General features: G+C 38.2%; 1 protein-coding gene across 1 annotated transcript; it reads right to left on the minus strand.

Annotated features, from left to right (window-relative positions):
* Nucleotides 1-12,634: 12,634 nt before the first annotated feature.
* Nucleotides 12,635-14,272, minus strand: LOC131528667 (hemagglutinin/amebocyte aggregation factor-like). The gene is made up of 5 exons (XM_058757989.1): nucleotides 14,141-14,272; nucleotides 13,964-14,036; nucleotides 13,093-13,281; nucleotides 12,863-13,012; nucleotides 12,635-12,761 (listed from the first exon to the last, which is right to left on the minus strand). Exons 1-5 carry the CDS (start codon nucleotides 14,193-14,195, stop codon nucleotides 12,716-12,718), a joined length of 513 nt encoding a protein of 170 aa, XP_058613972.1. The 5' UTR covers nucleotides 14,196-14,272; the 3' UTR covers nucleotides 12,635-12,715.
* Between the last annotated feature and the right edge of the window lie 1,961 nt (nucleotides 14,273-16,233).

The raw sequence follows: 16,233 nt of genomic DNA on the forward strand, positions 1-16,233 counted from the left end.
CTCTGTGACTCTGATCGTCTGTTATATGAGTGTAAAATGTTGATTGACTGATTCATTATGTATTTCATTAGTGGAGCTGTCAGACTGGAAATGACGCTGCTTTTTTGAACCAATAATCAAAACAGAAAGTAGTTTAGTTATTACGTATAAAGCCTTGCATGGTCAGGCACCTTCCTATATTCTGGATCTGCACTTACTCCTGGTCGGTCTTTAAGGTCTTCTGACCTGGACCTTTTAACTATTCCTAGACCACGTCTTAAGACAAAAAGTGATTGTTCTTTCTATGCTGTATCTCCGAGGCTCTGGGACTCTCTCCCTCTAACACTGACAACTATGGGCTCTGTAGACTCTTTTAAAAGACACCTAAAGACGCACCTCTTTGGACAAGCTTTTAATTACAGTTTGGCTGTTATTAAATTTCTGTGACATTTGGTCTTATTGGTTTTGATTTTGTGTTTTATTTTATATTTGATTGCATGTATGTTTGACTTGTTTTACTGATAGTATTGTAAAGCACTTTGTGACTCCTTGTCTGTGAAAGGTGCTATATAAATACATTTTACGTACTTACTTACTATATTGTGCTGAGAACTGCTCCGTTTGGTTCGTACGTGAAGTTAGCGGGGGGTTGTACTTGCTAGTTTTGGTTATTGGGGGGGGTTATATCCCCCTATCCCACAAACTACGCCCCTGTATGAATGTACAGGTGCATCTCAATAAATTAGAATGTCGTGAAAAAGTTCATTTTTTCTTGTAAGTTATTTCAAAAAGTGAAACTTTCATATATTTTAGATTCAGTGCATGTAAAGTTAAATATTTAAAAAGTTTTTTTGTTTTAATTTTGATGATTAGAGCTTACAGCTCATGAAAGTCAAAAATCAGTATCTCAAAATATTTGAATATTTACATTTGAGTTTCAATTAATGACCATCCCTACCGTATAAATTCTGGGTATCTCTTGTTCTTTGAAACCACAATAATGGAGAAGACTGCTGACTTAGCAATGATCCAGAAGACGAACATTGACGCCCTCCACAAAGAGGGTAAGTCACAGAAGGTCATTACTGAAAGGTGTGGCTGTTTACAGAGTGCTGTATCAAAGCGTATATTTCATACAGTGAAGTGTTGCTCTCTGCTGGAGATCATCAGAATTACAGCAGTTCAACAGCTGAGAGAAAATTGCATGAACATCAGCATCACATAAGATATTCACAGCCATTTAAATCAAATCTATTAATGCAGTGAATTTATGGAGTATCTTTTCATTTTGGTCAGCCTCAAGATTTTTTTTTTTTCTGTTTAAAACATTACTAAACCATTGTCCTTAGATTAAGTAGTAGCACTAATAAAGAAAATAATTCATATGTTGTATGTGCCACAGAAAACAGAATTTAAGAAAAATTAATTAATGGCAGAAGGTGACAATCTTAAACACACAAACGGCAGATGAATTAAACATCAGGACAAGAGAGAAAGAGGAAAATGGCAATCAAAGAGGATGAGAGACTAATGATCTAATGATCCAGGAGAGAAACAGAGCCTGATATGAATCAAACACAACAGCATTAAAGCGACAGATCACCCAAAAATGAAAACTGTCATCTTTACTCACCCTCATGTTCAAACCCATCTGTTCATCTTTGGAACACAAATGAAGATTTTTAATAAAATCTGAGAGATGTCTGTCCCTCCTTTAAAAGTCTACTCGCTGAAAACTCACTAAAAATAAATTCATATGAGTCAAGTGGTTTAATCAAAGTCTTCTGAAGAGATACGATAACTTTAAGACTGACAGAATGAATTTAGGCTTCCATTCACATTTCACACATGAATCAGACACTGGTTTCATTTCTTTGTTTGCAGTATGGTGAAAGTAGAGAAAACTTATTCTTGAGTTGATCACTGGTATGTTAAATAATTTAGTTGCTTCGTTCATAAAACAAAGCATTCAAAAATACTGTCAGTGTCTTGTACTCTGATCTAAACAGATTTTGCACACAATGTAATACAATCTACCAAAACAATGGGGTCCTGCGCTCTAAATACATGCAAACCCAAAGGCTAACATGGCTGGATATGTGAATGGTGCCATCTAGAGCAAAATAATGAAATTACACAAACTCAAGAGTTTAAAAATAGTGTCTCTTCATACACTCACATTCAGACAAGCAGGAATAAACCAGCTGTCATTTTTGTAACATCCGGTGGTTTATTATTATTTTTTTATTACCATTATTTAATTTTTCCAAGTCAAATTGGTTAACAATAGTCATGAATGGCTTATTTGCCAAACATTAGAAATAAAACATTGCATATACAAATCAGTACGTGTGCTATAATAGCTGAAGAGGGTTGAAATAAATTGAAGGTACCGTGATATGAAATAACAGTCATATGACAGACAATGACAGGACAGTACAATCTCTGTTTATCAGAGCATGAAGGACATCTGGTCTTATATCGTTTCTTAACAGAACATTCATGTGTAAAGTAAATTAATGAAATGTCTAAACCAGCATCACATCAGCAACAGCCAACTACTGTATGGTTTCTGTGGTATTTATGAAAAACAATATCCTAAACACACTCATTTTGAATACAAATGCACAAAAACTGCCGGCTTTTATGGTTTAAAATGACTACATTGCTAGGCTAAAATGAACCCAAATCCAGCTATCAAAAGGTAAATATTTATTAAAAACAACAACAAGAGAAAACAGTCAAAAGTAACAGGCATGTAAGAAGAAATGCAGAAGCGCATGGCATTAACAGCTGAGTTTATAAATGAAGCATTGAACATTTGTTGAATATAACTTTTAAGATCAAATCTGACTTTTTTGGTAAATTGTATATATTGTATAAAACTATATAAAAACACTATTATACAATAATTGTACAATTAGTTAACAGTTAAGTTCTTTAAAAACTATTCTGGCATGACAGTACACAAATAAACCACAACATTAACACTGATATTATAACATTTAACAGAAGCATATGTGTGAAAGAATGTGAGCATGTGCATGAACTCCATTTCTACTAAACAGCACAGAACAAGCATTTAACATTTAGTTTTTTACAAATTATAAACTTAGTTTGTTTCATAGTCCATGAATACAGATCATGCATCACTGCCAATTTGCACGATCTCTTTAGCATAACTGATGTAGTCCTGAAGAAGCCCCATCAGCACAGCAAAGGCATGTGACATCTTTTACATTATCCAGGGCAGCGTCCTCCTTTAAAACCACTGTTGCATCAGTTTAGGGGAAAGGTCATTCTCCTCTTTGACCAGCATTCATCCCAGTCACCGCCTGTTCTTCATCAGTGGCCTAAAAAGAGGAAAACATTTGAAAAAAGAAAGCATTTAATTTAAATCTATCCATTTTCAGATAGAGGTGCATCCACATCATGTAATATTGTTTAAATATATTGCTTTCAGAAAGCTACTTCTTTACTGAAACATTAAAACAGACATGACATTCACATACCTCACAAATGTCCATGTACGTGGAGGGCTGCTCTTTAAAGGGTTAGTTCACCAAAAAATGAAAATGTTCATAATTTATTCTCCCCCATGTTGTTCCAAACCCATACAAACTCTGTTCATTTTTGGAACACAAATAAATATTTAATATTCTCTTGATTTTTGTCTTCCATTGTAAGTCTGTATAAATACTGGCATGGATTACTTCTACAATAACTCTGTATTTTTGAAGCTTGAAAATACTGATTATCTAGACTCTCAATGGATTAACAAAAAATTATGAGAGAAAATTAAAAATATCTTAATTTGTGTTCTAAAGATAGACAAAAGTCTTATAGGTTTGGAATGACATGAGGGCAAGTAAATTATTTTTTGTGTGAACTATTCCTTTAATGCCATCGATGGCTTCCTGTTTCAATGGGTATTGTGGTTTGCAGGGCCTGAATTCAGATTTGGGTGTTATAATAACAGGTTCTGCATTTTTTATCAAGCCAACGTCATATTTATCTTTTGCCCACATACTTGATCTAAGGGGGATGGCAGTTCTGTCTGCTCTATTGAAGCAAAACAATCCACAGTTTGCTCATTCGATATTGGCGCTATGGTTCTTTGTACTGGTGCAGTAAAAGGAAAAGTCCGTCTGTAAGCATTTACAGAGCTGCTAAACATTAAACATGGGTCTACAGTCCTCTGCCTCAACACATTGTTTTGTAAACAACCCTAGCTCAGCCCATGTCTCTTCTGCACTCTTAGGAAGAGAGATGTGTGGGGCTGCGTCTGCAATAGTGTACTGAGAAAGTTGGGTGACTGCCAAACTCACACGCAGAGCACATCTCAGTGGTTGTCAGCGTCTCTGCTGCCACAGAAGCAAACCGACTCCGCTCATATTTTTCATCATGACCCCAAGACGTGTGATGCAGTTCGCCAGGTTGCATAAGCTCTGCCCCAGGCAACACTCTTTCGGTTACCTTGTCTAACACTTGGCTTTCCCACTCAATGTCAGTCAACAGCCACTCATATGCATATTTTAATTCCCCCTTCCAAAGGAGGGGTTCTCCCTCGCTTGGATGCACCCCATTAGGAGTAGAAATTACTGAAATTCCCAATTTATACATCAAATCTCGCCCCAGAATATTTACAGGGCATACTTCTGATAACAGAAAGGCATGTTTGAATTTCGTCCCCCTTTCAGTTTCGCAACAAAGAGGAGTAGTTAAAAATTCATCCATTGCGTAACCGGAGACTGACAGTGAGCTTATCCATACATCAGACATTTCTGCCTTGCATGGCAATTCACGTTCTTATTACTGACCTACCCGCCCCAGAATCCACCATAAATTATATCAATGTATCTTCCACAATAACATACATGGTTGGCATTTTCTGAAAGGCATCATTATGTATTTTTGAACAGCTAATATTCCCTAAACTAGCATCAAGCAGTTATTCATTGCAGATAGCATCATCAGTGTATGTGTCTGTGTGTGCATGTCACCTCTCCCTTTCTGAGGACTCCGTTCCCCTCCTCCTCCCCGTCAGTCAGCCTTTGGTTTCCCTTTACAGTCCCTCTCCCAATGTCCATTCTTTCCACATCTTTGACAAGTGGTCATGGGGTATCTCCATGGCGCATGTCCTCGTTTGCCACACAGGCAATAGTCCCCGTTATAATTGCCCTGCCTTTGGCCAGGGTTTCGCTGCTGTCTTTCCACCATCCTCTTTTGTGCATGTGCATAATTCCCTGAATTCTCTGCAAAACAGTTCAAAGGCTTCTGCAACCTTTTTCCCCGAATCAGCAGGGTGTGGCAGGTGTTCCATGTTCTCTTTCATGTCCTTCAAAGTCCATGGTCTAAAAACCATCATAGGGCCATTCGGTCCTGACAATCATGGGTGCTTCCTCTTTCTCCTCCTTCAGCTCTTTCTTGCTTGCGATCTGGTGACACGTTTCTCAGCTCCAGTCGCTCCATACTTCTCTGTCTCGGGCCTGTGGGCTGTGCTCGCCGCTGGCCTGGGCTGGTGGTGTAGATTCACGGGAACGCTGGGCTGGCGGTGAAGGTTGAGGTTGAGCTTGGGCTGGCGGTGAGGGCTGATGGTGAATTTGCGCTGGCATCGGGCATCGTGGCAGGGAGGAGTCAAGGTCCAAGTCCAGTTTCAAAGCCTGTAATTCCTCCCCCGGATAGAAGAGAGAAGCGAGTTATCTGTTCTATCCCAGCTAACTATTTTACGTTCTAAGAACGTTCCTGTAACGTTCTCATCAAGTTATGAAAACTTTATATTTGAATGTTCTTAGAATGTTCAAAACGTCCAGTTTTTTAGATGTTGTATTAACGTTCTTGTTTGGTTAAAAGAACGTTATTCAAAACGTTTTTAGAACGTTTCAGTCTCTCGTTATAAGAATATGTGCACTTACATTATTAATATTTTGTGCAATGTTGTTGTTTTTTTTTTTGTTGTTTTTTTCATTCACAGATACATTTTACAGGTTTATGTTAGATGTTACAGGCAGTGATGTATTCAATAACGGATAACATTTACATTTACATTTAATCATTTAGCAGACGCTTTTATCCAAAGCGTCGTACAATATGAGAACAATAGAAGCAATGAGACCATCGAGAGTGCAGCAGTATACAAGTTCCATGACAAGTTTCAGTTAGTCTAGCACAGTACACGTAGCTGGATTTTTTTTTTTTTAAATAGATAGAATAGGTAAGTGTTAGTATTAGTTGGTCAGGTGCTGGCGAAAAAGATGCGTCTTTAGATGTTTTTTGAAAATGGATAAAGATTCAGCTGTTCGAATTGTGATTGGGAGGTCATTCCACCAGCTGGGCACAGTCCAGGAAAAGGTCCGTGAGAGAGATTTGGTTCCTCTTTGTGATGGCACCACAAGGCGTCGTTCACTTGCAGAACGCAAGTTTCTGGAGGGTGCATAGGTTTGAACTAGTGAGTTTAGATATATTGGTGCAGTGCTTGTTGTCGTCTTGTAGGCAAACATCAGTACCTTGAATTTGATGCGAGCGGCTATTGGTAGCCAGTGTAACCCGATGAAGAGAGGGGTAATGTGAGCTTTCTTTTGTTCATTAAATACCACTCTTGCTGCTGCATTCTGGATCAGTTGCAGAGGCTTGATAGTACATGTGGGAAGGCCCGCCAAGAGAGCATTACAATAGTCCAGTCTAGAGAGAACAAGAGCTTGGATGAGGAGTTGTGCGGCATGCTCGGACAGGAAGGGTCTAATCTTCCTAATGTTGTATAAGGCGAATCTGCAGGAACGGGCCGTTGTAGCAATATGGTCTGTGAACCTTAACTGATCATCGATCACAACTCCAAGGTTCCTGGCCGTCCTGGAAGGAGTTATGGTTGACGAACCCAGCTGTATAGAGAAGTTGTGGTGAAGTGATGGATTGGCTGAGACCACGAGCAGTTCTGTCTTGGCAAGGTTGAGCTGAAGGTGATGGTCTTTCATCCATTTAGAAATGTCACTCAAACAGGCTGCAATGCGAGCAGCTACCGTCGGATCATCTGGTTGGAATGAGAAGTAGAGTTGAGTGTCATCAGCATAGCAGTGATAAGAAAAGCCATGCTTCTGAATGACCAATCCTAATGACGACATGTAGATGGAGAAGAGAAGTGGTCCAAGCACTGAGCCTTGAGGAACCCCAGTAGCAAGAATTTGTGACTTTGAAACCTCACCCCTCCAAGACACCCTGAAGGACCTATCTGAGAGGTAAGATTCGAACCACAGGAGCACGGTTCCTGAGATGCCCATCCTTCTGAGAGTGGACAGGAGGATCTGATGGTTAACTGTGTCAAAAGCAGCAGACAGGTCCAGTAAGATGAGTACAGAGGATTTGGATGCCGCTCTTGCCAGTCTCAGGGCCTCTGTAACCGAGAGTAGGGCCAGATTGGTTGTTGTCCAGAAGATTGTTCTGTGCAAGAAACAAAGAGAGTTGGTTGAACACAACTCGCTCAAGAGTCTTTGCAATGAATGGAAGAAGGGATACCGGTCTGTAGTGTTCTAAAAGTGCTGGATTTAGAGAGGGTTTTTTAAGCAGTGGGGTTACCCGAGCCTGCTTAAATGCTGTTGGAAATGTACCAGTGTGAAGAGAGGTGTTGATAATGTGAGTAAGCGCAGGTATGACCGAAGAAGAAATGGCCTGAAGGAGGTGAGTGGGGATAGGATCTAGCGGACAAGTAGTGGAATGATTGGAAAGGAAGATTTTTTAAACTTCCGTCTCCGAGAGAGGAGAGAAGGAGGTGAGAGAGTGTGTATTAGTCGGTATGAAGTTATCAGTTTGTGGTGTGAGGAATTGGTCACTGATGGTTCTTGTTTTATTTGTGAAGAAAATTGCAAAGTCATCAGCTGTAAGAGTTGATGAAGGAGGAGGGGGAGGAGGACAGAGAAGAGAAGAGAAAGTTTTGAAAAGTGTGCGAGAGTCAGAACAGTTGGTGATTTTGTTGTGGTAGTATGTCGATTTAGCCGAGGAGACGTTTGCAGAGAAGGAAGAGAGGAGTGACTGATACGCACTAAGGTCAGCAGAGTTTTTTGATTTGTGCCATTTCCTCTCTGCAGCCCTTAGTTTAGTGCGATGTTCACAGAGAACATCAGACAGCCAGGGGGCAGAGGGGTAGTGCGTGCTGGTCTGGATGAAAGGGGGCAAAAGTTGTCTAAGCAAGATGTTAGAGTGAAGCAAAGAGTGTCAGTAGCACTGTTTGTGTCCAGTGCTGAAAACTGGGAGGGTGAAGGAAGTGCAGATGTAACCATTGAGGAAAGGCAAGAGGGAGAGAGCGAGCGTAGGTTACGGCGAAAGGTGACCTGTGGGGGGGGGAGTATGTGCTGTGTCCGGAATTAGTGTGAGGTTAGAAGTGATGAGGAAGTGGTCTGAGGTGTGCAGTGGAGTAACTAATGTGTTGTCAGTGGAGCAGTAGCATGTGTAGATGAGGTCCAGTTGGTTACCTGATTTATGAGTAGCCATAGTAGACACTCGCTTGAGGTCAAATGAAGTGAGAAGAGTGTTGAAGTCAGCAGCCTGGGGTTTTTCTAGGTGGATGTTGAAGTCACCGAGCAGTACCAGAGGAGTACCATCCTCCGGAAAGTTGGACAGTAATACATCCAGCTCCTCCAAGAAGTTACCCAGTTGACCTGGGGGACGATACACAACTACAAAGTGGATTTTAACAGGGTGGGTAATAGTAATTGCATGAGATTCAAATGAGCTGTTGCCTGTAAGAGATGGTAGAAGATCAAATTTCCATTCATTTGAAATAAGGAGGCCCATACCTCCACCCCTCCCAGGTGTGTGAGGGGTGTGGGAAAAAGTGAAGTTAGTGGAGAGAGCTGCAGGAGTGGCAGTGTCCTCAGGTTTGATCCAAGTCTCAGTTAGGGCCATGAGGTTGAGACCGGAATGAGTAGCAATAGAAGGAATAAAGTCCAATTGGAATAGAGAGTAAAACAATAACAATAACAACCAATAAAGTCCCAGTTTAAAGCACCGCAAGGCAGAAAGCTACCACAATGAACTGAAATCAATATAGATGCATTCTAGATAAGGGTTGCGTATACACATGAAATAAATGCCTGTCGTTCTCATTTAGTCATGGGTTACTGCACACGAAAAACGTTCATACCAATAAAAACTTTTAAAAGTGCAATAAGAGGGTAAACAAATTTAGTTTAGACATAATTTCATAGTTTAGACATTGGTCTGTTAAGGTTAACTTTATGAAATAATCCTCAAACATTCTGAGATAGAGCGGAACTGAGATTCTCAGTTTCACAATCAGCCGCGCATGTCTGGTAATGTCTCATTAATATTCATGTATGCTCCGTCCACAGAAACCGAATATCTCAGAAACCAAAAATCTCGTAACACCGGTCGCGCCTGCTCTCTCAGAACAGCCTGTGACTGGAGAGAGTCAGGGGTGCTTCTGCAGTGCTCTGCATCAAAGAGTGAAAATGTGCTTTATTAGTTGAAGTTTTGAGTTAGTATTAATCATAAAGGTGTTATGAAACTGAAACGAGTAAGCATGTATTTACCTGTTGATGATTTTGATGTATATTCAGAGTTTTATGAACGCACATGTTTTTCCGTGTTAATTAGTGTTCTGTCATATAATTTTTGGTGGATTGAGTCTGCGGGAATGTCATTGAGTGCAGTAAATGTGGGAAACTTATTTTAATGTCAGAATGTATGCTTATAGAGAAATCTGTGTACACGAATTGCAGTTGCTGTTAAGGAGGACGGTACTAATGTGTGTTTTTTGCATCCTTCAGAGTCTGAAGTGGTGTGTGTTAATTGTCTGTCCTCTTTCAATAAACTGCAGGTATGTGTAACAAAATAAGAAAAGAAACCACTATACGATCTAACAAATTGAGATACATTAGCCATGATGTCGAAGTAAATTAATGTACTGTTGATTAAGTTTATTTTATCGTTTAATTTGTTTTGTGTAAATGTCAATTTTCATAAGTAAAACAAAAAGACAATGTTCATTGTAATACAGAACTTTATTGTGTAGAACAGCAGAACAGCCTGTGAATGGAGAGAGTCAGCTCAATCAGCGAGTCTGAAGGGGTGTGTGTTAATTGTCTGTCCTCTTTCAATAAACTGAAAACTCGTTTCCCCAAAGAGCCTGGTGTCGGTGGTCTATTTATGGTGCTGGGTGAAATCCGCTACATATGCTTTACTAAGAAACTTCTAAGTAAATAATAGATATTGTGTAGACAACAAGTAGAAAATGAACTCACAAAATGATGTCACAAAACAGCAAGTTACTAAACCTAACAAGAAAAGCAATGATGAAACTGTGTACATACTGCTTGAAAAGAGCAACTTTATTAATTATTCATGCCCCAGTGCATGATGGGAACACCAGCATCAAAGTTGAGTAGGGTTTTTTTTCTAGCTCTGATAGTAAAGTTTTAACCTCTTAACTGTCACCGTCCACCCTGTGGGACGCCTACCTTTACTTCACTATTTTACAATTAAATCCTAATCTAATCATGACAAACTATATATCGTTGGAAAGGTCTAAGACTCCTAAATAGGTATTTTACCACTTTTTCTGTTAAAAAATTATGTAGGAAAAGTAATAGATTAATTTATGACCAGAGGTGTCAAATCCAGGGTCAGAAAGTAAAAGTCCTGCCATGTGTTTATTCCACCCATGAACTCAGCAGCTGATTTCACCAGAGGAGGAACCAACTCATTCCTTTCAAGTCACAAGCAAGTTTCGAGTCAAATCCCAAGACCTCAACGAGTTGAGGTAATTAAGAGATAATTGAGAGACTAATTAAATGTTGATTGTGCATTAGTGATGAACACCTGCTGTTATTGAGAATTACAGAGGATCAGATGTTGATGTTTTATTGGTTCAAATGATGCCACCATCATGGAGATCAGTGTTTGCTTTAGTTGGGCTCTTGACCCTTTTAGTAACTGAGAATGGATTGCTTTTAAGCAATTGCAATATTGCTTCACAACAAACATTTGCACATTGCTGAATTAAAAGCTTGAGAAAGCAGATGAGCTTACACTTTTGGCTTTTATGTCACTTGAATGAACATCATGAAGGTGTCTCTCTTTGGTTTATTTACTGACGTTCAGCTGTTACAGAACTGCAGGAATTTACTATTAAACAAATGCCATCGTAATATTAAATATTGGAAAAATTAAGAATTATATTGCTCAGGCTTTTAGACATGAACACTTATCATACGATCCTCAACAGTGGTGACAATAATTATTCATACTGTGGTGTTACCCAGCATGCATTGCAGCATGAAGCATTTTGTTGATTGTCACCATTGTTGAGATTCATACGCTGGTTCTTGATGTCTGTGTGTGTCTGAGTAGGACTGGAGTTTAAATATTTAAATGCATTAGATTTAAAATTCTTTCTCTATAACTACTACAGCAGTAAATTCATTGCGTACTGTGGTTTCACAGAGTTGTTTATTCGAAAGCAGAACCTAAATTTAAAAATGAAAATGTTGTATGTGTGTATATATATATATATACACACAGTATATTGATGCAAACAGGTAAGCACCTGATGATTACTTCATCATATGAAAACAACTAACAGTTGCTCACTGCACAGCACTGATCTCTCCGCTTTACAACAGCACATGCATTGCTACAGAGAGATCTAACACAGGAGTCAAGGGTCAAGAGCCCAACTAAAGCAAACACTGATCTACATGATGGTGGTATCATTTTAACCAATAAAACATCAACATCTGATCCTCTGTGATTCACAGTAACAGCAGGTGTTCATCACTAATGCACAATCATCATTTAATTAGTCTCTCAATTATCTCTTAATTACCTCAACTCGTTGAGGTCTTGGGATTTGACTCGAAACTTGCTTGTGACTTGAAAGGAATGAGTTGGTTCCTCCTCTGGTGAAATCAGCTGCTGAGTTCATGGGTGGAATAAACACATGGCAGGACTTTTACTTTCTGACCCTGGATTTGACACCTCTGTTTATGACAAGAGTGCACCTGAAAAAAATCTACATCATGACATGAATTCTGACCTTTGTCACAGAAAGTCTTCTTAGTTGCCTTTTTCTCTATCACGAATTAGAAATCCTAAGAAATTATTTATCAGTAGAAAACTTAAAATTTCAAAATTCATCCTTTGAAACCCATTTTAAAATCAGACATTGCATTACCATGTAAATGGTACATTAAAATCATGTTACAAAATATTTTCATTCATGAATTATAAAAAATTAAGTTTGGATAGTGCACTATAATGTCTCTGTTCAAAACTGTGGGTGACAGTTAAGGGGTTAATTTATACAAGCTTAAATTGAGTACTAACGTAGAATATTATTTTTGTATTGTTACCTGAATAAACTTATACTTATTCATGTAGAAATTACATTTGTTTTGTTTTGTTTTTTGTATTTACTTCACCACAGAATAATTTTTACAACCCCAATGTACTGGAATGAATTTCAATATCATGAAAAAAAATGTTGGCCAGTGTATGGATTTGGAACATTTTTAGAGGTTAATTATGATTTATGGTCAATTTAAGATTTAATCCAATGATTTCAACCTAACGACACATGCACACACACTCACACACAATCCTATGTTTTTAACTTTTTAATTTAACACAGAGACCAGCCACAGTGTTTGTTTTCAACATGCATTTATTTCAGAGGATCATGAGAGAATATTCATCATGAACTGTGAGAGAATGTTGAATCTTGGAATCAACATGTGTTTTGGGCACAGACCTTGAACTTCCATCGTCGATCTCTGAAAGAAGTATAACACATTAGTGAACAACAGAGCTCACAATCTGACATGATCGACTTGAAATGGCTTTGCATATTCGAAATAACATCAATTATACCCACTCTTCACGATTTTGATGGTAGCTTTGAGTGCCCACCAGGACGTTCTTGGAAGGCACGGTCCAGTGGAAGTACTCATCAAAGGAATTCACGTACGAGGTCCAATGACAGCTTGCATCATTAAACTTACTTTTACAGCAGTAAAACTTCCAGCTGTGTGAAAACATGGAATTGGCATCAGCTCAAATGAGTCAAAGTTTAAAGATGAGAATCAATCAAACATCAGAGCTCACCGTCTGTCCTCATGGATGTTGCTGTGGTAGCTGCTCGTTCCTGCAATCACTTGTTGTGCTGGACACTCAAAGAAGAGCACTTGGTCGAAGTCGTTGACGTAACTTGACCAGGAACATTCTGCGGTTTGGCCACTGGTGACTTGACAGCCAAAGTCCCAAACCCGGTCCTCATAGCGATTGTTGTGTTCGCTTTGTTAACATAAGTTGGAATGGAGGGGGAAAAAAATTATTTTTTAAATGCAAAATTGCATATTATAATTGCATTGAGTTTTACCTTTACATTTTAAAGATTTATCCAACAATATATTGCATTCTTCCATGGCAAAGCTAAAACTAACATTCACAGACATCCTAAATCTCATACTGATTTCATACTGCGGCTTCCAGATATATGAATATTATGTACAATATCCCGGAAATTGAGCAAGGACAAGGTGTTTTGAATGTTTCTCCTTAGACAGCTTCTGTTCTTATTTCGTCATGCTAAATCACTTTTTTGCGAGAATAATACGAAATGAACCAAACCAGGTAACGAGGCATGAAGGAACGGGAAAGAAAAGGGATTTTTAAGTGATCATTTAATTTAAATAATTCATAATGATATTGGCTTTTGCAGGGTGGGGTGTCTGCATACAATTTGTGAATTCAAGAAAGCCTTGATAGTTTAATATATTTCTTTTGTTTTTATTTACAATTAAATGCCATGTCAGCAGCAATGGTTATATTCATGGCAAAAACGATTCATTTGCATCACTCAATCAATATCCTTTCAATATAATGTTTACAATAATTTAACAATTTTGTCTTAAAAAGTCTGATAGTTTATTACATGTTTATAAACACTCAATACACATTAATAAGCAGTACTCACCTTGTTATGGAGGATATTGACTGGCCTGCAGGACATTGAAAATTTAGAACCCCATCATAGCTGTTCTTCCAGCCTATGTAGAGAGAGATATCGAACCAAATTCAGCTTGGAAAATATTAAAATATGAAAAACACAAAATGAAATGCTGCAGTAGAAAATGCTACTGAAGTCACTTACCTTGTCCACGGGCCAACAGTCCAGTCAGTATCAGAAGCAGAGCTCCTGACTTCATAGTGTTCAGGGACGCAAACGCAATCTGTGCTGTTTATTTACGCTGTTTCTTTCTTAAACAGTTCTGACAGTGCTTGTCCTGAGTGCGTTCTTTTAAATGCTTTATCACATGACTAAATCCAGCATTGGCCAATCACAAGTCTGAGGCAAACCAGGAACACTTTACAGGCCAGTGAAATCTAAATATTTATGTTAGCCTATTATACATAATATTTTGTTTGATGTAATTTAATGTTGTTTTACATAATGTTATTTAGTGTTATCAGTTTGTGCTTTGCCTGAAAACACCCCGAAATAAAAGTGCATGTTTTTCTTTATTCAAAGACCTGTCTCTAATTTTTAGGGGATTTTTTTAGTGTAAAGGGGCAAATGAAACTTGCCGAGTACACCTTTAAATCATAAATTTGTATATATTTGTGTGGACTGTATATTTGAAGCTTATTCTTTCACATTGAATTCATACTGACATGTAATTGTCTGACCTCGTGAATTTGCATCTCTGTGTGTTGACATTAAGTGCTGGTATTACCTTATGATTACATTATGCATTGCTGCAGCATGTTCATAATGTAATAAATTTTGCATATACTACCTGTTAAATTATGTGAAAAATTATCACATTGAAAAATTGTTATTACACTCAAGCTTAAGATTTTATTATGTTTTGAGAAAATTATTACATTGTTTACATTATTAGGATTAGCACTGGCTAGCTAATCAACCTCTCAAAATAAAATTAATTAATTAAAAAAATCTAATAAAAATTACAAAATGTGCCAAATCTGCACATCAGCCAAAAGATATATATATATCAACGTGATCTCACAGAATTCCGTGTAATGTTCATGGACTTAATTAGCCTCCGAATCTGTGGTGGCATCACGGAATCGCCGAAAATTCCGTGATGGGCTCACAGAAAAAATTCCGTGATGGGCTCACAGAAGTGATAGCAATGTAAGTCAGTGACAGGCATCAGCCGTGCTCCACGCACGGAAACCCTTAGCATCAATATGCCGATGCGATACTGGGACATTTATCGTCATTATTGTTCAGAACTGGGTAGGTTTAGGGTAGGGGTGGGGTCAGGTACTCCAGTGAAAGTATAACTGCATCGGAGTCACTCTTTTTACGTGGTCCGATGCAGCGCTGGTGTTGAACCAGTGAATCCGTGCATGGACCACGGCTGATGCCTTCTGTGAGCTCATCACGGAATTTTCGGCGATTCCGTGATGCCACCACAGATTCGAGGTTAATTAAGTCCGTGAACATTACACGGAATTCTGTGAGATCAGGTTGATATATATATATAGATTTATGTATTACAAATTTCACACTAAATGGAGAGTGTTTTTGTTGTTGTTCATATTTTATCTTGCAAAGGACACCAAGTGAGTCAAACGTGCCACTATGGTCCCTCATATTACAAAAAATAAAAATTTGTTACAAGAGCGCAGCACTCGTGTTTACCATCATCCTCTTGTTATGACTGACAGTATCAGATGGGAAATGAATGAATATCATTTTAAAACATATATTTGCTTTGTAAATCCTTATCTTTGATCTCATCGTGACTCTGTAGAGCAATGTTTCCCAACCCTGTTCCTGGAAGAACCCCAAAAGTACACATTTACAATATTTTCCTAACCAAACACCAAATAAAAAAGAATACGCCTCTAGCTTTCTCTATTCTTTTTCTATTCTATCTAATTGTTTTCCTTTTGTTGTATGTATGCACACACACACATATATATATATATATATATTTATATATATTAGGGCTGGTAAGCGATTACAATTTTTGATCTAATTATTTACATGATGTGGCGATTAATTCATCTAATTAATCGCACATCAAATTTGACTGAGAAATTACTCCCAAAAGATAATTTCAAGTCATTGTTGTGTAAAGCATCAAGCAGACATAACAAAAAGTAGCTTAAGCGAGAAATATTTTGTTTGATAAAAAACATATACTCTTTTGGACCATGAGGGTGAGTAAATGATGACACAATTGTCATCTTTGGGTGGGTGAACTATAC

The sequence above is a fragment of the Onychostoma macrolepis genome, chromosome 21, assembly GCF_012432095.1.
Source record: "Onychostoma macrolepis isolate SWU-2019 chromosome 21, ASM1243209v1, whole genome shotgun sequence".
NCBI lineage: Eukaryota > Metazoa > Chordata > Actinopteri > Cypriniformes > Cyprinidae > Onychostoma > Onychostoma macrolepis.

Bases quoted from the DNA above. Each gene is read 5' to 3' on its own strand.
- LOC131528667 (XM_058757989.1), bottom strand. From the start codon at position 14,195: ATGAAGTCAGGAGCTCTGCTTCTGATACTGACTGGACTGTTGGCCCGT. The intron at 13,282-13,963 runs GTGAGTACTGCT...ATGTTAACAAAG, and splicing joins TCAATATCCTCCATAACAAG to CGAACACAACAATCGCTATG. The intron at 12,762-12,862 runs GTGGGTATAATT...TACTTCTTTCAG, and splicing joins TACCATCAAAATCGTGAAGA to AGATCGACGATGGAAGTTCA.